Source organism: Athene noctua, chromosome 7 (assembly GCF_965140245.1).
Source record: "Athene noctua chromosome 7, bAthNoc1.hap1.1, whole genome shotgun sequence".
Classification (NCBI taxonomy): Eukaryota; Metazoa; Chordata; class Aves; order Strigiformes; family Strigidae; genus Athene; species Athene noctua.
In genome coordinates, this window is record NC_134043.1 from 45,366,209 (window position 1) to 45,387,189 (window position 20,981).

The 20,981-nt window shown below is 46.7% G+C and overlaps 2 protein-coding genes across 2 annotated transcripts; both read left to right on the forward strand.

Annotated features, from left to right (window-relative positions):
* Nucleotides 1–757: 757 nt before the first annotated feature.
* On the forward strand, nt 758–3,537 carry LOC141962430 (dual specificity protein kinase CLK4-like). The gene is made up of 7 exons (XM_074910567.1): nt 758–1,222; nt 1,302–1,396; nt 1,483–1,612; nt 1,761–1,843; nt 2,399–2,478; nt 2,701–2,791; nt 2,887–3,537. The coding sequence occupies exons 1-7, from the start codon at nt 991–993 to the stop codon at nt 3,094–3,096; spliced, it is 921 nt and encodes a 306-aa protein (XP_074766668.1). The 5' UTR covers nt 758–990; the 3' UTR covers nt 3,097–3,537.
* Nucleotides 3,538–6,529: 2,992 nt separating this feature from the next.
* Nucleotides 6,530–11,380, forward strand: LOC141962687 (peptidyl-prolyl cis-trans isomerase-like 3). The gene is made up of 6 exons (XM_074911055.1): nt 6,530–6,631; nt 7,296–7,370; nt 8,145–8,238; nt 8,889–8,956; nt 9,410–9,528; nt 11,163–11,380. The coding sequence occupies exons 1-6, from the start codon at nt 6,530–6,532 to the stop codon at nt 11,287–11,289; spliced, it is 585 nt and encodes a 194-aa protein (XP_074767156.1). The 3' UTR covers nt 11,290–11,380.
* Nucleotides 11,381–20,981: the final 9,601 nt, after the last annotated feature.

Sequence of the window (20,981 nt, forward strand, 5' to 3'; positions counted from 1 at the left end):
TAGCGTTCGGTTGCTGGTACAAAGTGCAATAAATGTGAACAAATAATTTCTACTAAAATACCCCTTAATTCTATGTTCATATTAAATTAAACATAATTTAATTTCAGTTGATAGCAAATTCAGTAACACCCCCAGCCTGGTAGAGGTCGGGGGCTGTGGTGGGGAGGGGCCTAGAGAATGTGGGGCGAAGCTGCACCCCCCCAGGCGGCACGCCTGGGGCCTGGACCACCCCAGGCCTGTATAATGAGTAAGCTCTCGGACGTCATGTTGCTCACCTTCAGGGATCATCTGTGACGATGCAGGGCCATTGGGTTCCAGCAGTGAGCACCTTACAGGTCACAGATGGATTTTGTGCTCGATGGCGGTTTTGCTCTGTGCAAGATAGCATGAAACTGGATTGTCTCTCTCGTCGCTCTAGAAGGCATCTGACACCTCAGTTACATTTGCACTACTGAAATGACTGAAGGTGGCCTGTCATTTTTGACTGATGGTCAGGTTAGGCCATGGGATGTGGAAGCTCCTCCAGGATTAGCCCGGCGTACATAAACACAAAGGGGAGGTGAACGGGGCCTTTAAGAATAGTACTGATATATAAGGTATGGAGTGTGTTTTCAAAATTTAAAGATTTAGTTGGGTTTGTGCAGTGATGAACCTTCATTCTATTCAGTCTGTATGTACTTAAAAAAACCCCTTTTCTGATGAGGTTGCCATTCTTATCAACAATGTATATGGTGACAATTACTGAATAGTCTTGGTTAAAACCGCTCCTCGTTCTAATCGCTGTTAAAACCTTGTCTTTTCAGGGCAGACAGACATGTAGCTGTGAAAATAGTAAAAAATGCTCCTGGGTACTCCGAAGCAGCTTATGGAGAAGTGCACGTGCTACAACACTTAAAAACGCTGGATCCCAACAATACACAGTGAGTAGACAAGGGCGGCTGTACTTTGTTTTGGCTTTTAAGATTTCTGTGACATCGCTTTCTGGGCCGTATGCCGTATGTATCTCAGCGTTCTACCACTTCTGTTGCAATTGATGGATTTTCCTGCTCTTGCAGCCACTGCGTCCAGATGTTGGAATGGTTTGAGCACCATGGGCATGTCTGCATGGTTTTTGAGCTGCTGGGGCTCAGCACCTTTGACTTCATTAGAGGGAATTGCTTCTTGCCATTTTCGCTGGAGCACATCAGACAGATGGCTTATCAGATCTGCAGATCTGTGAACTGTAAGTATGTTTCTTTTTTTTTGCTTTATTTGTTAGATTTTCTTTACAGAATTTGCTAACTGTGTGTGTTACCTTGCAGTTTTGCACCTGAACAAGCTGACACATACAGATCTGAAGCCAGGAAATATTTTACTTGTGAATTCAGACTACACAGAAGAATATAACCCCGAACTGGTAAGTTGCTGTCCTCTTCCCTACCTCCCCCTCGGCTCCGGTCTGGGTTTACTTGGTCACTTGCACCCCCTTGTGTGTCATTTCAGGAATGCGAAGAACGGAGACTAAAAAATACGGACGTCAAAGTTGCGGACTTCGGGAACGCAACGTATGATTTCGATTATCACAGCCCTTTGGTGTCTACAAGACCTTACAGAGCTCCTGAAGTGATCCTAGGTCAGTAGACATCTGTTCGGCTGCTCTTGAGCGTAGGACTTTCTGCCTGCTACGGAACTGCCACAGCTGTGTCGCCTGTCTCGAGCGCTCGAGCTGTGGAAGTGTTTGCAGTCTGATACACACGTGAACCTTCTGCATCTTTTCACAGCGCTGGGGTGGTCACAGCCATGCGATGTTTGGAGCATAGGATGTATCCTCATAGGATACTACCTTGGATACGCGGTATTTCAGGTAGGTAGCTGTGAAACTCCAAAGGATGCAGCGTGTATAATGCTCCTCAGCTTGGTGAAAATATGCTCCAGGGAGGTGGGGACTAAGGGGAAAGGTCTGTGCCAGAAATGAAGCTGCATTTCTCTGGAATGCCAACTTGAAGAGAACAGAAGCTGCAGGCACAAAGGAACGAACTTCCTCAGCAGAAGAGTGCTCCAAGTTGCTTCCAGTAAACATTGTGGCAGCAGCTTGATGGGAAGGATCACCCTGTGAACATTGGTAACACACAAGCCACACCAGTAACAGATGAGCTTCCTCTATCACCAAATATGCAGCAAATACCTGCATTCTGTCATCTTGACAGTATTGCTGAAACTTATCAACAAAGAAGAGAAAGGATAAGGCAGGGAAAAGAAACTTCAGTGCACTGTAACTTCCTTCAGGGAACAGATGACTAGAGCCTCTCTTTTTTCCTTAATCTGAAATGAGTTGCAGGGTACAGTCAAGAATGAAGTGTGGTTCTTGATAACTTCCTCTTAAGGACACACAAAAATGTCTCTCTCGCCTTCCTTCCAGACCAATGACGACAGAGAACACCTGGCCATGATGGAGCGAGTACTGGGGCCTTTGCCAAGGCACATGATAGAGAAAAGCAGGTAATTACATTTTCTGTGCCTGGACCGCTATAGTTTAAATATTTTCAGATTTGGCTTAACAGCACGTTTTTTAAGAAGTTTAATAAACTCGGATGCACCTTTGGCTGTACTTAACAAGCTGGCCACCTTTGTGGAACAGTCCCAGATCAGTTCCCAAGAACAAACGTGCTGATAAACTTCTAGCGAATCTTTGAATAACGAGCCCTGGTCTGTTTGTTTAAGGAAACACGAATATTTCCATCATGGCCGGCTGGACTGGGATGAACACAGTTCTGCTGGAAGATATGTCTCCAGTTGGTGTAATCCCCTAAAGGTAAGATGGCAGAGGGAAAAGGCGCTTGCGGAGAGCAGCTTTAAGTACAATTCCAATATTAAAACCCCCCATGTCGTGTTGTTGTCTTCCTGAAGGAATTCATGACCTGCCACAATTCGGACCACAGGAACCTCTTCGACCTCATTGAGAAGATGTTGGAGTACGACCCAGCCGAGCGCATTACTCTGGAGGAAGCACTGAAACATCCTTTCTTCTCGCCCTTGAAGCGGCAGAAAAGGAAGCTGCCTCCTGTAGCTGAGAAGGCTGATGCAGATGTTACACCAAAGAGACAAAAAAAATATTAATTCATAAACGTACAGGTTATTCATAAACGTACAGTTTTCCTGTTTTCTAGTGACTATTTTTATAAAGATCATGAAACAGCAACATAGTCTTTTACCTGTGAGATAGAGGTCAGCTTCCACTCCCTTCAGGATGCTGCTCCCAGACCCAGCACAGAGAGCAGCTTCGTCACTGGGGATGCTGCAGGACACAAGGGGCCACAGTTAAAGTCCTTTTCCTCTGTTCAGGCCTCACGTCAGTATTGCTATCGTTTCACAGTAACTACCACCTCCATTTTAGGGCCAATGAAAATTTGTTGGAGGAAGACACACATCTGTCAGCCTGAAAGAGTCATTGGGTTGATAAGGGTTTTTAACAAGGTTTTATAAGATTGCTGTTTTATAAGGCTGGATAACACTGATTTAGCGCATATCCTAAAGAGGTGCAACACAAAGATGCAAATATTGCACTTGAATCCATTCTCCCTGACCAGAAGTGATGACTGTTGTCTCTATTAGGCACAATACAGGATAAAAGTCCTTTGCAAACAGTGAGACTTGCACTTTATAAATTAAGGGTGGCGATTTAGAGTCAGTGGTCTAAACTTTGTAACCAGTGCTGCACCGGTTCCGACTACATCCAGTACCACAGTCATGCATCTGAAAATGTCCCCTAGTGTTCGTACCTGGTGTTCCTCACCAAGACAAATTCCCTAAAATACATTTAGGGTACTTAGAAGAATCATACTGGGGGGAAAAAAAGGGAAAAAAAAAAAAAGTCCTCAAATCATACTTGTAAAAGCTGGAAGAAAGGAAAATGAGGGAAGGTCCCCGCATAAAATGGCATATAACAACGAACCATTTAACGTTTTTTAAACGGAATCTCACCAAGGCCCTTTGTGAGCCAGTTATTGACTCCATGAGGTATGGCATCATACGCCGTATGCGGAGAGTAAATTCCAATCCTGTGCTCCAGGGCTCGGACCACCAGCCGTTCCTTCCAGGTCTTCCACGTTACTCGCTTGAGCGGTGTGAATACGGGAGGGTGGTAAGAAAGAATAAGGTCTGCCGCCTTGTGCACCGCCTCTTCCATCACCTCCTCGGTGAGATCGTTAGTGAGGAGGAGAGTGTTCACAGCGTGGGGAGGGCTTGGTTCCACCAGCAGCCCCACATTGTCCCAGCTTTCAGCCAGAGAGGGGGATGCAAAGTCACCGAGGGCAGAAACGAGCTCCCCGAGGTTCATGAGGGAGCGCGAGGGCAGGAGGCCCAAAGCGCGGAGGCAGCGGAGAGGCCGGCGAACCAGCTGAGTGCCGGGCAGCAGCATGCAGCTATCTGTAGAGGGGGCGAAACCACGCAGGAATAAGCCCTGGGAATTCGCTGGCTGGCAGAGCAGAGGGAAGAGTATTGCAGCGGCGAATGCCGCCCCGCTGACAGAGGGCAGCGCGGCCCGGCCTCCCCCCAGCAGGCGCTGCCGTCGGAGGCGCGCCGGCCGCGGGCTCTCCCTCCTGCCTCCGGGGCGCTCCCGGCGAAGCACCGAAACCGGCCCTTTAGAATCGTGCCAGAAACGTACGGAACTTGCCCCTCACCCATCCGCGCACGCTGCAACCGACCCGCGGGATCTAACCGGAGAAGCGTTTGCCTCTCGCGGGGGGGGAGGCGGGGGCCGGGGAAGCAGGCAGGACCGGGGCAGGCAGCCTCGAAGCGCCGCCGCGGGACCCCACGCTTACCTCACGCCGGATCGCAGCCGGAGCTGCAGAGCGGAACCTGCGCTCGGCCCGGCCCCGCCGCTTCCGCCGCGCTAGGGGGGCGGCCGCGGCCTCTTCGCCGCGCCGGGCCGGGCCGGCTCTGAGCCGCGGCGTGGGCAGCCCGGCCCCTTCCTGCCCGCCCGAGGGGAGCCGGAGAGCCGTTTCCCGGCGGCCGGCGCCGGGCCCGCGTCCAGCCTCGGCAGGTTTGTGCGAGGCCTCCGTGGGGCCAGGCGAGGGGGAGGGCGCCGGGGCGGCGCGGGAAGGCCGAGCTGGCGGCCGCGGGGATGGCGGGCGTCCTGGGTGGGTCGCTCGCCGGTGGAGGAGCCGGGCCGCGCCCTGCAGCAGCGGGGCGAGCGAGCGGAGCCGGCGTGCCGTGCGCGTAGGCCGTCGGAGCAAGTACCTCGCATCGGCAGGAAAGGAGCGGTAGCTCCGAGCCATCGCTGGTCAGGTGGGAGCCGAGGGCCGCTGGGTTGCGGGGAGCGCGCTCGTCCCTTGGGAGGCTTAACCGGCGGGTGCACAGCGCCGCGGTGCTCGTCCTGTCGGCCCGGTGCTCGTCCTGGCGGCCCGGTGCTCGTCCTGGCGGCCCGCCACCCTGGCAGGCAGTAGCCGGGGTGAGGGGCCGGGCCGCGGCGGGCGGGTCCGCCGGCGCCTGCCTGAGGCCTCGCCGAACCTGGGGGCTGCCCAGGGAGGGCAGCACACGCAGAACAGAGTGGCCTCTAAAGCTCTTGATTTCCACAGAACTGCGGTTTATCGTCATCCTTCCAAAGGCTGTTATTTGAAACTACTACTACGATAAAGGCAGTCTGATCCGGTGCTCGAACGCAGGTAGCTGTCTGTTGCAGATACTGGCAGCTGTCAGAAGGTGGCTCCGAATCACACCTCCCTTTAGGAACTGGCATGTGGCTTTTCTCTGTTAATTTCGGTCATTTATAAAAAAATACTCTTTGGAAAAGCTGAGATTGCTTCGTATAGACCTTCATCCTAGGAGAGGGTTTTTTGCCCCCACCCCTCTTTCTACGTTATTTTGTTCTGCTCCTTTCTAGTTCTTTACATGCTGCATAGTTACAAGTAAATTGCAATAAAATGTTTATCCACAGAGTCGCTTGAATGGCACTGTAAAACTGTGTGCTTTAAAAGCATAGGACCACACAGATATTTCAGAATCAAAAAGAACTGTGGACTGTTAGGAAAAAGCCCAACGGGTTTCATATGTTCATATGTTTTCTTTGCAGAAAATTGCTGTAGACGATCTACCTCAGCTTTTGAATAAGCAGACATGGTGAGAACAATAGCCCTTTCTATATATTTTAATTCTTCCTGAAATGGTCATCTAGTGGAAACTGAATATCTGCTCTGCATCTCAAAGGAATACGCATTTTATTCTGCTGTGAAGAACTGGTAATGAAAAGTTTAGGTTTTCATTTCAGACTTCTAACGAGATATTGTAGAAAGGAAAATAGGACAGGTTACATTGGTCTAAAATATAATTAGACCTTCAGTTCTCAGAGCCTAAATTTTAATCCTACTTTGGCCAATATTTGGTAATCCAGTTTGGTTTCTTTTACCATGGAAGCATTGTTCAGGTCGCAAACACACAGTCCTGCTTGAGTGTATGTAACCTACACTTGCAGGCATTTACAGTTTTTGCAAATCAGGAAACGAAGGTAAGACCGTGTGTCTTAAACTGTCCATACACCTCTTAGAGCATCTTCATGGACATTGTAGACTACTATCTTCACTTCTTCACTCGTATACTTCTGGGAAAGTATGCCAGTATCGGCATGATGCTGATTTTTCTTGTACGCTTCTCCCGAGTATAAACCCACAGTATCTTTTTTTTTTTTTTTGCATAGTTTAGCACTTTCCATAGGAGTACTGTGATATATTTGGCCTATAGAGATATATTTGCTTAGGTGGATGGGTAGCTGCCATTTTAAATTTTGTGAAGGTTATTTATAAATTCTTAAGAAAAGTGTGTCATTGTGCAGATTTGCTTGTTTGTGAAGGCAGATTTTATGTGGTGCCATTCAGAACTAGCCTTATCACTCAAAAGGCTTCTGGCAACTAACACACATCAGTTGTTCCTCTGACTGTAAAGCAGTGAGGTGTGTGTGCCACACTATCACCTGAAATGGAGAAAACCTCGATTCTTCAACTTTGCAATGCAGTGACTGTGCAGGTGCAGTTTGCAAATGATTAATGTATCTCTGGAGTGTAACAGCGTGAAACAGAGCTGCTGCATTCCTGTGCTGAACTTGATGTGTCCTGAAACTAAATGAGACCAAGTGCTTTCTGGTCATTTCACTGGAAACGAGGAAGAGGAAGGTTTCTGACAGTAGCCTTGCCTGTGGCCAAATAGCGGAACAGTGTTTATATGCATGTAACGTTTGCGTATGTTCTTGGTGGTGCTAGGACATCAAACTGAGTCTGTTAGTATTTCGTTGCTGATTTCATTATTATTTTCTGCCTCTTGCCCAGGCTGTCACGCTGCATACTGACGTAGGCGATATTAAAATTGAACTGTTCTGTGAGCGGACACCAAAGACCTGCGAAGTAAGTCAAGTAACAGAAGCGGGATTGCCTAGTGTCAGAACAAAGCAGTAGAAATAGTGAAGACTGTAGAGGAGGTGAAGTGGCTTTTGCAATTCATCTTTTCACGTAACAGAATACTAATATTTTAAGCCGGTACAGTGCCTATGCCACTTGTGGAAATCGTGCACTGTGTCATACTGCCTAGAGCTTTGCTGCCCGTTTCTCACCAGATGAAGTTTAGCCAAGGGCCACTTCAAGTTCCAGCATCTCCCAAAGTGCCCTTTGCCCTTATGGGGAAATACGGCACATGGCCTGGGATTCCCCAGTTTCCCTGGGTTTGCTCACACTTGCAGAGATTTGGTTTTAAGAGAGTGACAATCGCTCCCAGTTTGTCAGAGGCCCCAGGTTTTCCTTTCTGCAATAAACTTAAGCTTAAATTCAAATAATTGACCTTTTAACTAATAAAACTGAGGCATGAAGTTGTTGATTACAAAATTGACATTTACAAAATGTTGAATGAGAGTGATGCTTCTGAGCATGTCTTAGGCTTCTTGTTTGTTCCTCAAGTCAGACAGCCTTGTGCTGTAAGCTTTATTTAAAATCCTTTGTGACACTGTCAAAGGGGCACATTAACTATAATTTGCTTATGACTGTTCTGTGGCAATTGGAATTCAGGTGGTCACCACGCAAAGCAGAGGCAAAAGGGTTAGACTTGGTCTTGCCAGTGCTGTCATTTTAGTGAGAGGATATTTGTTTCTGAATTGTTTGTTAATGTGGTGTGTTTCACTTCCTTAGAATTTCCTGGCTCTTTGTGCTAGTAACTACTACAATGGATGCATATTTCACCGGAATATAAAGGGCTTCATGGTTCAGACAGGAGATCCATTAGGTAAATTCTTCTGTTCGGGTCTCTCTATAGGAAAATAAAATATAAATAAAAGGAAATTCTAAGTATGAAAGTTTAAAACCAAAATGTAAACAAAGTAAAAGTAAAATATAAGGATTATTGTTTTGTTGACAGAGGGTTTTATGGGGAGATTAGCTTTCTGTGATGAGTTTACAGAGGAGCAGCCATTACCCTAGTTCTAAATAAACATGCAGTAGTAAAGCATTCTACAGACTTTTCCAGCTGTTTCCACTAAATATGATGGTTCTGCTGGCTCACCAGAGGTGGAACGGGTAGCAGTTGCTATTGTGGTTTCTCTGATTTCTGCCTGAAAGGCTACACTGCCTTTAAAGCATTTGGGGGAAATGTCCCAGACAGCGTCAACTGTTTGGGGGAAAATCCGATTCAACTTCGGGTTTGTACTCATACTGAATTTAATTTGAGGATATGTCAGTGCCTTGTTCTGCTACTTAATAGATGTCCCTTATTTAGAGTTATGTCTCTGCTGAGTAACAAGACACGAGCACCTGATCCCTGCCTCAAATGAATTACAGGCTATCTGTGGTCTTTGTTGTAAAATGTTATAACAGTACATTATTTCTAGAATTTTCAGTCTGAAAATCCAGTAGTGTATTGTGGTGCTTCTTTGTCAGGCACTGGGAAAGGAGGTAACAGCATCTGGGGCAAGAAGTTTGAAGACGAATTCAGCGAATACCTGAAGGTATTTCTGTGCTCGCAATATGCGGTTATTTTCATACGGATTTTCCTTACGGATTGGAGAACACTCAGCATTGTGTTGTACTGTATTAAATACCTTTCTATTAACTGTGAAGCAAAGTCTAATCCTGCAATAAAGGGATAGAAAGCTTCTTGTTAGAAGGGGAACAGGCATTTCTGTACTTGGCAAGTTAAGTTTGAGGGTTTTCGTCACCAAGAACAGAAGTAGAAAGAATTTGTAAGTGCTTTTCATGTTCTGAAGGGAAAGAAGTAATTTTTCATTGTAAGGGCAATTTTGAGGAGCTAATTATGGACTGTGTTGGAATATATTTGCAGTCGAGATTTTTTTCCTGATAATGGTATTGAAGCAGAGTACTAAGTCACAGAGCACTTCGTGCAGGCTAAAGCCCTGCTTCTACACATGTGTATCCATGTTGAGGTTTTTCCCTTCTTTCAGCACAGTGTCCGTGGGGTAGTTTCAATGGCAAACAATGGCCCAAATACCAATGGATCACAGTTCTTCATCACTTACGGCAAGCAACCGCACCTAGACATGAAGTACACTGTGTTTGGAAAGTAAGTGATCCGACTGCAAGCCACCGTACCATAGCGTGTGGAGGATCTGAATATTTCAGGGCACATGCAATGCAAATTTAGAAGCTTCTGGTTCTAAACCTGTTTAAAATATTGGCTGTATATATGTAAATGTATGCTCTTGCACTGTCACCAGAATTAGTTGCTCGAAAATGCCACTCCCTTCTTCACTGCAGGGAATAAGGATATTAAAAATTACCTCAATAATGGACCATTCTTTTTCTTCTTCTCTGCCTCCACACCCCCCCCCCCCCCCCCTCAGTTATTCCAGCTTGCCTTTTCATCCATGGCCAAAGGGCTGCAGCCTGATTTTCAGCAAACTGCAGAACAACTGGATACATGGTTGTAGGGTTTACTGAGAAACAAGAATCTGATCTGGGACTGAATCTGGCAATGGGTGTGGTACTGATGATTGTACTTCTGTTTAGGTGGAACTGTCTGTTGGTCAGATAAAAACCACAGAGCTTGTTTAAGATGCATCATTATTTAAAACATTCTTAATAGACACTACTGATAATGGATCCTTAAAGCAAATGTTCGATTTTTGAGTCTTTCAGATTCTGCTTTTTCTATCTCAAAATCATGGTAGTCTTTTCTTTTGCTTGTTAAAAAGTCTCTACTGTACAAGTGAATCTGCTGAGAAAAAGTTGCCTTTATTAAATGGAGTAAAATATTCAAAGGAAACTATTGAAATGTGAAAATACAATTTTCTATCAAATGTATTGTTTATAGGCATCTAAATACAGGTGTTCCCTTCATTTCTGAGTTGTTTAGAAGTGTGATTGACAGTAGGTGTTTTAGACTTGTTAGAAAAGAGTAGAGGCTCTGACAGGGGAACTTTGCCAGGTTTTCTGTGGCAGTTTTAAGATACTCCAGCTGCAGTTGCAGAATCAGCAGGACAGCACATGCAGCCCCTGCTGGCCTGCAGTCCCGGCGTCCTAGATTCAAAGCGTTGATGAATGTGACTGAACTGAACTGTGAACAGCACAAGGTGTTTTCTGCCAAGTCCGTTACTGGGAAATAAACTATCAAGGTTTACCAGAGCTAGTTACTTAAACAAAAAAAATAAGAGGTTTATTACAACAATCTCTCTTGCCACTTCTTCAGCCTGACAGGAGATCCGAAAGCTTAAGCATGTTTGTACCACTAGATTTACACAGTTATTTATGATTCGGTCCAATCTTGTCTTTGAGTCAGAAGGTTAGAAATGATAGTTTCACATTTGGAAATGGATTTTCCGGCCATCGGATTTCCGTCATTCACAGTGAAGTTTTGGTATGGAGAGCAGCTTGCTGCTACTGAAACCTACGGTATGATTGGTCGGTCCTGCCTGCCAGGAAGTGCAGCCAGGGTCTTTATACAGCTACGGCTGGTGTAAACTATGATACTGTCAGGTCAGTGGGAATTGTTTGTGCTTTTCAGCAGAATCTGTCACGGGTGCTTAATATTTCCTTTCAAAATATATGCCATATATAATGTTTTGGCAGTCTTACTTGTACCATTTGCTTGCAAAGTCTTTGCCCTGTGATACTTCACTGTAAACTGCTTTGAGATATCTCAGCTGTGAAATCTAAATCATTATTAGGAGATTCCCAGCATTTCTGCTTTTCTTCCAGAGTTATTGATGGCTTGGAGACCCTGGATGAGCTGGAGAAGCTGCCTGTGAATGAGAAAACCTACCGACCTCTCAATGAGGTTCGCATTAAAGATGTGTCGGTTCATGCCAACCCTTTTGCTCTGTAGCCACAGAGTGCCTCGACGCATTCTTTAGAGACTGGTCAGATGGACTGCTGGATTATGGAGTTTGAAGTGCCATTAAAGAGGGTTACTTGAGCTGGATCATACCTTTGTTCCTTTTGAATCCTTTGAATGCAGGATTTTCAGGAGTTGTGACATTGTTTGGGAGTTGTCACAGAAAAGTCTTGTGCTTTAGAAGTCAGTTTTTCCAGAGTATCTTCTAGTATTTTGATTTTTAAACATTGCTTTTAATACTTGTAAAACAAGACTTTTAAAAATACATTTTTTCCGCCCCCAATCTTTTGTTTTCTGCCTTATCTTTCTTAGCGATACTATGTTGAAACAATGTCCTTTTCTACGATTTCATACTCCCGGTTTTCTGAAACTTTCTCGTGTAAATTCTAACTTTACTGGTTTTTAGAAAACTGACTAAGATGTGCAGTGTTTTCCCTTAGGCGAGAGCAGTGTCGTAGACGAAACCTTTCTCTCCTAGAGGATTAAAGACCGTGTTTAGAGGAGTGCTTGCTCTTGCGCTGCTGTGTGGGAATGGTAACCTCTTCAGCCTCCCCAGCAGGTAGATCGGAAACAATCGCTTCTGCCTCTGGCACAGCACTTCTGGTATGAAAGAGTGTTGGTGTCTTTACATAGCTGTTGACCAAAACTAGGTAGCGTTTGGTCTTACTTGACACCAAATGTTGTTGGACTCAAGAAAATCTGCAAGAAAGTAGAGAGGTATCTGAATATTGACTTGTCAAGAGGAAGCATAAAATACATGCATACTTATGCGTGTGTTTGGGTGCATGTATGTATATTGCTGATCCTATGCTCAAGTCACTTGGTATAGTAAGCATAAAATAACCTGACTCCAGCAGGGAAAAAAGAGTGATTTGTATGCATCAGAAAAGCAGTTCTCCACCTTGAGTATACTGGGAAAAGCAGAATGTTCTACTCTTCCGTGTTGTAATTTCAAACATGTATTTTTGCATCAGTTTGTTTTCATAAAGCAGGAAAAAGTCAACTCATTTCCACGGAGACTCTATAATATGTAGAGGCGAGAGGGTATATTTCCAGTTCCAGCTGTGCATGAAAGACCTGGACAGGAGAGTACCCACAGTTCCTGCATCCAACTCCCACCATTCCCGCAGTCCTCTTGGGACTCAGCATCACTTCGCAAAGTTCGTTCTCATATATGTGCCTTGTAATCCTTGGGAGGTCCGGGTCCATCTGACCTGCAGTCTGTTTCAGACCAGTATTTCCTGTTCTGAGACTTCCCTCTCAAAATAAAGAGGAGAACTTACTGAAGAGGAAGGCAAAGGTATGCGGGATACAGATAACTGAGGCATTAATGAGTCAAGTTAATCAGTACCCTCTCTGGGACAAAGTTGCTATATTGTGTAGGAAGTGTTACTTAAAGCTCCTAGCCCATGCTGCAGACTTAATACATTTTACCCTAATAACTCAGTCAGGTAAAGGATTTAATTATTTTAGCTCTGTGCTCTTTGCCATATGACTGGTGGTAAGAGAAAGTAGACAGAAGCGTGCAACTGCACGTTTGACTGCCACGCTGACACTACCGCCACGCAGAAGGAAGGACAAACGGTAAACTTTCCGACAGTGCAAAGGAATCGGTAATTTAAAATGCTGACACCTAGCGCTCAACTGGAAACAATTTCTGGCCCATTTTTTCCCTATGCAAAAAGAAGTCTGTTATGTGAAATGTGTGAAACACAGGGATGTTGGAGAACGGCTTGCCGAGAGCAAGGCCGTGGTTCTCTGCAGGAGCTGGTCACAGCCGCCTGAGGTAAACAGAGGAAAAAACCCCGGGTACAGTTATGCCTAACAAAGGACTGTTATGTTAACAAAGAGAGAAACTGAGGTACACAATGGCCTTGATGGTAAAAACCACCTGGGGAAAAAAAGGCGGGTCAGAAGAGGGAAGATGCTGTGACAGATCTGAAATGCCACAAGGGGCCGGGACATTATAATGTAGCCTGTTACATGTGTCCAATAGATCTGTGAGGAGTAGGCATGGTTATTGTAGAGCGCTTATAGAAGGGGTGATTTCTTTCAATAAAGCTGAAGCTTGCTCTGTCCTTCACATTGAATCGGCTGCTTGCTTCCTCCGCCCGCCGCAAGTGGCGCGCCGAACAGGGTTACCCGAACCCTGCTTTTCCACCGAACGGAACCCGGGAAGCGGCGGAACGGATTTTCGGAGCAGGAAGGCGATAAGGTCGCTGCCTGGTGCAGTAGACGTGTGCCGTCCCCTGAAGCGCCGGGATTTGTAAGTCTGACATTGGAGCAGCGGATCCACAATATTGCTTCAGGGGGTACTGCGAACCGAGGGGGCTACTGAGGAATCGGCCGCAGCCGTATAACCGGGAAAGGCCATAAGGAATTATATAATGAAGGCTGAATTTGGGGAAACCTAGGAAAAGCCAGCACTGGTCATTAGCTACTGATCGGATATTCCTGAAGGTCGTCAAGCTGCGATACAGGAAAGGAATTAAAAGAAGTCTGCCCAGGCAGGAACAAGGAACAAGAGGTAGCCCTAAGACTTTTTGCTTTTTAGAAAAGCGGGGAGTAAGTCCGATAAAAAACTTAGCCGCGCTGATTGGTCTGGGCAAGGCTAAGGGACACTTTAAAGAGCCAAATTTATTGTTTGAAGAAGCAGAATGGTGTGATAATCTTTTAGACCCTGATGCTGTAAATCCTGAAAAAGAATCTGAACTGTCTGGTCTGTGTCCTCCCTTAACTGAGAGTGATCCGTAGGTAAAAGTGAGGCGAAAAAAAACCTTGGCGCAAGGGAATATGGACATGGCAAGAAAAATTCTTACTCCTGTAAGCTATGAGCCGAATCGCCAGCCACGGTGGGAAAAACGGCATTTTTCTGTTATTCAAGATTTAGAGAGAAGCATTAATAAGGACGGGCTGCAAAAACTCAGACTACACCAGCTGTACTGGAGGCGATGGCTCAGGGATATCGACTGGCCCCATAAAAATTGGCTAACACTTTTAAGAAAAACCGTCATTCACGCCGGCACGGCACTCTACCTGGAAAACCGAGCGTGTAGATCTCGATGTTTAACATTCGGAGCTGGCGGCGGCGGCCCGGGGCCTCCCCGACCCCCCCGCGGAGCGGCCGCCTGCGGCTGAGCCCGGCACCGCGCTCTCGGCACCCCCCGCCAAAAGCGGCAGGGGGATGCGGCACAGGCTTTGGTGTTCTTAACGGAGTCCTCGTATTGGTGATAGCTGTCACTCTCCGATGTGAGTGATGAGTGTCAGGAGCTCCTCTGTGTGCCCGTGTGTGTGTGTGTGTGTGTGTGTGTGTGTGCCCGTGTGTGTTTCTCCGGCCAGGGAAGCGGCCGGCCAGGAACTGCAGGGTCCTAGTGCCCGCCCGCTGGGGCATCGGTGCGGCGGTTGGTTCGGGCTCAGTGTTCTCAGTGTTCCAGGTGAAATACCTCCTCCAGCAGGAGGCAGTCATTCTGTGTTGATTGTTGTTTTGAATTTAGGTGCATACTCTGCGGGGAGAGTGCACCTCTGAACCATCTGCCTAATGAAAATACTGTTAAAAAATCATCTGCAACCTTACAGGGGTTGTTTGTTTTACCAGGGGTTGTAGATGCTGATTAGGAAGAGAAAAATCAAAATTATGGTCTGTACCCCTGTGTTCTGTAACAAAAAAGTAAAAAATTGTTCAGGTTGTTAAAGAAGCTGCAATTACTCAGGATTTGGATCAGCAGGTACCCTTTAAATATTTTTGGACTGAAACAGTAACACAAGGTTAACTTCTGGTAAAATTGTACTCTCGTTAAAGCTAAAAAATCTGTCGAGCTGACAGGCATTTTAGATACCGGTGCAGATGTGACCATAATATCTGTGAGCAGATTGGCTGTTAGCCCTGGTACCTCAAATGCTTTTCAGGGTTGGTGTCATGCTGTAGCAATTTAAAGCAAGGATCTCCTTCATATAAGAGGCCCAGAAAATTGGGTAACAAGTATTCATCCATTTATATTAAAAACCCCTATTGCATTTTGGGGTCATAAGTGTATGACTCAATGAGGAACTCACATTGGAGCAAATTTGTCTTAATCGCCACTGTAGCACAACCCACCCTGAAACCCACCCTGACACTAACACTCACCTTGTAAACCGAATCGCCTGTGTGTATTGTCCTGCAACAACTTAAAACTGTTATTAAGTCTTTAAAAGAGTTACAGACACTGTTAGGAGCCATACGTTGGATACAGCCGTCGTGGGCCTAACTCATGATGATCTGCATAGCTTATTTGGTATTTTGTGAAAAGATCCTTCACTGACATCACCCAAAGTACTTACAGAGAAAGCAAACCAAGATCTTCACCGTACAGGTAACAAGCATCGCAAGTACACTGCATTCCCCCAGGGGACAAGCCATCGTAGAAAGAACACGCTAAACCTTGAAAGTGCTTTTGCAAAAACAAAAGGGGGGAGAGATCTTGGCTCCAGGTCAACCATTTGCTCTGCTGTAAAACGCATGCATTTTTTCCACCAGAATGCCAGAGCAACACAAAAACGGTTTTTTTATCAAGCTAAAAACATCACTGCAACTTACCCCGAATACCAGACAGACTCCATCTCTTCAAACCTTTTAAACATCTCCCCTGTGTTACAGGTGCCACCAGTATTGTGTCGTTTTTTCATCACAGATACCAGATCGACAAGAAGTCCAGAGCAAAGCTCAAGTGTTAACAAAACCCTAGAAAGGGGTAACTGGGAAGGACCATTTCCTTTAATAACCTGGGGAAGAGGTGATGCTGGTGTCTGCACAGGTCTCATCTCCAATGGTCACCGACAGGGTGTGTGCAACCACAGCTGAGGGTGAGAGGCAGCCAGCACTCGGGATCCAGCTGTGGGTGCCCCTGTGCTGACAGTTTGCGGTCTCTTTGACTGATCTTTTAAGCAGAATGTCTGAGTAATGTTTGCTACTGCAACAGGACAAACTACACTACAGTTGCCAATTCTTTTAAGAGAAAATGCTAACAGTAATTGCAACTCCTTAGTGAGATATATAGGTTTACTAGTCACTTGTGCCAAATGTAGTTTAGATAAAATATAGTTATTAATAAGGATAAGATGCTGTAAGAATGTGTGTATTCCACTTTCTTTGTTTAGTAATATTAAGAATTAAGAGCTCAAGTATTTAACCTTATTTAGAAACTCCCTTGGTTTTCCCCCTGGAGTACTGGCCAGGCTCCAGGTGGAACCCAACAGGAGGATGAAATCAGATGTTTCCGCTCAGAGAAAGTTGCCCGTTATTTTGGCCTGTTGCTTTAAAGGCTGGACCTGCTTGCAGCGACGCTGGATGCCTCACCTACGGATGGACGCATCACGTAGGGTTTCCAGTTTGTGAGGAAGGGCACTCTGAATTCTCGCTGCATCCAGGGTTCCCCAGCGATTGCGGATCTGAATGTTAGTACCGTATTTTCCTTACTGTTTATTTTTGTACTATTTAGTCATATCCCTTAAATATGGATAGTGAAATTAGTCTACTCTTTTTAATTAGAACTATTCTAAGTATGCTGCGTTTTGAAGTTTGTCTAACCCTTAACTGATACAGCTCTCAAACAAGTCTTGCAGGTGCCGCAGCAAAACAGAGAAAGGGGAGGGCTGGAAGGCATCGGCCTCACACAGCTCCTGACAAACAGCTAAGCTCTGATGAAGAACAGGCCTCGTAAGATAGATAAGAAACTGCAGAGTTGTGCCAAGGTGGCAGGGAAAGATCAATCAGACAGTAGGCATTTTGCCTGGGCTTAGCAACTGCTGCCGACCCATCCCAGACCTGTTTGGTATGGCATTTGTACTGGTCATTATGGTTGGTATAATCAGACAATCTGGCTGAGATGGCAAGATGTGACTCCTTCAGCAGTACCGGTGAATAGCACTAGGTTTTGTAGTGATGTTTATACAATGAATTTACATCTTGAAGAAGGAAGAGGGTTTAATAATGATTTGACTAAAAGGTTACCAATTATTAGATGTTTTTTTGTATTTACATGGAATACCAGTTTAAATTGTCATTGTCATCCTTTTAATGGTGTTGCGTGTGGAAGTGTTTTATGAGAACGATGGACTGAACAATAAAAGGGGTCTGGATCACTCAAAAACAAAAAGGGGGATCTGTGGAATGCCTGGGAAACAGCGGACATGTTATGAGTGATCCAGACTGAGGGCATCACTGTAATCAGGCTGTAGCTGTTGGGAAGAACAGCGGCAAGGCCGAGAGGATGAGAAACTGCGTGAGTAGCAAAGAAATAAGGATGCTGGGCTGTGGGAAATAAGATGTTTGCCTAACAGAAGAACTGCGTGTGAACACCGTAACGGGACCAACCGTAGAGGGCGTGAAGGCTTGTGGACAGTAGTATAGAACAATCCTAGTTTGTTTGCTTTCATGTGATTGCTCTTCGACAGTATGTGGGGTGCTTTGTACTCGATAAGGTACCTTCGACAGTTTAAGGCGCGCTGTGTTACAGAGTCGAGCTGCCATAGACTTTCTTTTACTTGCCCAGGGGCATGGATGTAAAGATTTTGATGGGATGTGTTGTTTTAATCTATCCGACCACAGTCGATTAATTCAAACCAATTACCATGGATGAAGCAACGTTTACAAAAAACACCAGTGGTTGTCAGTCCTTGAGACAAATGGTTACAGTCTGTGTTTGGTCTGTCCCTATGGCTGCAAGGTCTGTTACAAGAAGGATTGCGGTGATTAGGAATAGCACTATTGATTGTAGTAATTATTAAAATAGCATATAGTTGTATGATGACAAATATTAGTGAATTTATGCTTGTGCAGCCTGCACAAAAAGAAAAAAGGGGCAATTGTTGGAGAACGGCTTGCCGAGAGCAAGGCCATGGGTCTCTGCAGGAGCTGGTCACAGCCGCCTGAGGTAAACAGAGGAAAAAACCCCGGGTACAGTTATGCCTAGCAAAGGACTGTTATGTTAACAAAGAGAGAAACTGAGGTACACAATGGCCTTGATGGTAAAAACCACCTGGGGAAAAAAAGGCGGGCCAGAAGAGGGACGATGCTGTGACAGATCTGAGATGCCACAAGGGGCCGGGACATTATAATGTAGCCTGTTACATGTGTCCAATAGATCTGTGAGGAGTAGGCATGGTTATTGCAGAGGCTTGTATAAGGGGTGATGTCTTTCAATAAAGCTGAAGCTTGCTCAGTCCTTCACGTTGAATCGGCTGCTTGCTTCCTCCGCCCGCCGCACAGGGACACCACGCAATTTGCTCTTTGGAGGATACATTAACTTTAGCCCCTTTTTTACCCCAAGCTGTACATTGAGGGCGATCCTATGGGACAGGATTGCGTCCTAGCGTTTAAAACACATCTGTTTTCCCTCTCGGAAAGGCTGACGGCCTTAGGGGCCCCCTCGCCGCCGGGCACCCCCCGCAGAGGTTCCGACGCGGCAGCGGCTCGGCCCAGCAGCTCGCCGGGGCCTGCGGGGCGTCGCGAGGCCTTCGCCCGCGTCGCGACGCCCGGGCGTGCCTCTGTGACGCGTCGCCGCGCTCCGGGCGGGCTCCTAGCAACGCCTTTTGGCGGCGGGCCGCGGGCCGCCAGTCGCGGCGCCGAGCCCGGCCGCGGCAGCAGCGATGGAGCGCCGGAGCGAGCGCCGGGTGCCGGAGAGCGCGGCGAGGCCCTCCCGAGCCGCGGAGGTGGGGCGGCAGGAGGGGCGGCGCGTGCTCACTGCGGCCCCGGCGGCCGGCAGCGGAGGGGCGGCGCCGGGGGCGGGCGGGCGGGGCGGGGCCGGGAGGCCGGCTGCTGCTGTCGGCGGGGCGAGGGCGGCCGGCCGGCGGCCCGGCCCTCGTCCCTTGCCGGGCCGTGCCCACGGGCGCGGGCAGGTCGGGTGGCCGGGGCGCCCCTGCGCGCCCCGCTCCGTGCAGCCGGCGCGTTCTGTGCCCGAGCCTTGTTCCGTGGGCGGCTTAGTTTGGCCACACGGCTGGGTTTTTTTGTTTGCTTGGGGGTTTTTAGAGAGATTAGATAGGGAAGTATTAAATCGTTCACTTCCAAAAACAATACGGTCACTGAAATCCTCAAGTAAGATTCAGTGAACCCATCTTTTAAAAGAAAAACAACTGTGTTGTAATTTTTTGCTGCCTTGCCGCTCTGCGTATCTCACCTGAAAACCTGTTCCTTGCCACGTTTTCCTCCTGCAACATAAAGCCTGTGCCCTGTGAATTTCCAGGGACTGAATTTGAAATTGCGCCTGCCAACTGACTGTGGCCTGGCGTGTATCTGAATGCCCGAATATCTCCCCGCTGAATGAATTTTGTTTTCGGACCTGAATTCACTCGGGTTTATTGATCGGCTGGACAATCTTGTTGCCGTTCCAGAAGAGTCCTCGAAGGAAAAGATCAAGGAGTGTAGAGGAGGATGAGGAGGGTCACCTGATCTGTCGGAGCGGAGACGTACTAAGCGGAAGATGTATAGAACATTCTTCAAAATTTATTAACTTTTCAGATAGATAAGTTCTTTTAGCGTAAGATGTGAGGGGCTTTGCAAGGCTTTTCTTTCTGTGTCTGGGGGTGGGAATTGTTTTTCTTTTCTGTAGAAATCAAATATATTTATTTTTTCTTTTTCCCTTTCCCTCCCCCCCCACCCCCCCCATAGTAAATGAAGTTAATGAACGTGGTAGAATGGGATCCCTGTAAATGTGCCTCGAGAGCTGTCCAATAACAGCTCTCAAACTAGGTATTTACAATTTAAAGCAGCACGGTCTAGAATAGCTTCGGGGATAGTACTTAGTGTTTTTGTGGGTTTTATTTTTGTTTGCTTGTGTTTTTTTAATAGCCGAGTAACTTGCAACTTTTGTGACTGAGGTTTTTTTCTTTATAGATGAGGTTATGGCTAGTTTGGGTGAAGGTACTTTTGGAAGAGTAGTGGAATGCATTGATCGCAGAGCGTAAGTCTTGACTTAAATACGGGTGATTTTTCTTACTGATGCTGTCACCGAGCGGGTCCTGAAGTGGGCGCCTTCGGATTGTGTCAGGTTTTACCTTTACTTCCTCATCTGCTGCTCTGTGTGTTTCTGAAAGGCTGCCGCGGTTCCCAAACCGGGGTTGCTGCTCGTACAGCACCGGGAGGTGAGGGGTGTGCAGGACTGTGGTGGGCGAGGCGATGGGTGTGTCCTCTGCAGGTGCCCCCTGTTACCAAAAACTCGGAATAAAGAATTTATCGACACCAACAGCAGATAAGCAGACACTTCTTTATTGACGGCCGAGTGCGCAGGGGAGTCGTCTCACCGAGAGCGCACACCAAGCATCAAAACGATGCATCTTACGTAGAACTTACTCATACACGTTCGTTAAGTATTCATGCATAAACATATAATTTCTTGGAAACCATCCACATATTCTTCTCCTGTTTCTGATTATGTGCAGTGAAAGCTAGAAATGTCTAGAAATGGGTCTGGGGTGTAATACAGGTGGGTGGCCGCGATCTCCCCCCGCCGGAATTAGCTTCTGCTTAAGTTCACGGTTTCTTGGCCGGTACTCGCAAGCTGTTACAGTTGGTTTTCCTCGGTTCCCATCAATCCTAGACCCTGACAGCTACATGCATTCTTCTAGTTCTATGTATGCATTATAAATCAGGTTATAAATCAACCTGTGTTTGTTACCCAGGTTCCAAACGCTCCTACTGGTTAATTTTG

Coding starts and splice junctions, on each gene's coding strand:
- LOC141962430 (XM_074910567.1), top strand. CDS start 991: ATGCCGTATGTATCTCAGCGTTCTACCACTTCTGTTGCAATTGATGGA. Junction 1,397..1,482: donor AAGAATATAACCCCGAACTG/GTAAGTTGCTGT, acceptor GTGTCATTTCAG/GAATGCGAAGAACGGAGACT. Junction 1,613..1,760: donor AGCTCCTGAAGTGATCCTAG/GTCAGTAGACAT, acceptor ATCTTTTCACAG/CGCTGGGGTGGTCACAGCCA.
- LOC141962687 (XM_074911055.1), top strand. CDS start 6,530: ATGGACATTGTAGACTACTATCTTCACTTCTTCACTCGTATACTTCTG. Junction 7,371..8,144: donor GGACACCAAAGACCTGCGAA/GTAAGTCAAGTA, acceptor TCACTTCCTTAG/AATTTCCTGGCTCTTTGTGC. Junction 9,529..11,162: donor AAGTACACTGTGTTTGGAAA/GTAAGTGATCCG, acceptor CTTTTCTTCCAG/AGTTATTGATGGCTTGGAGA.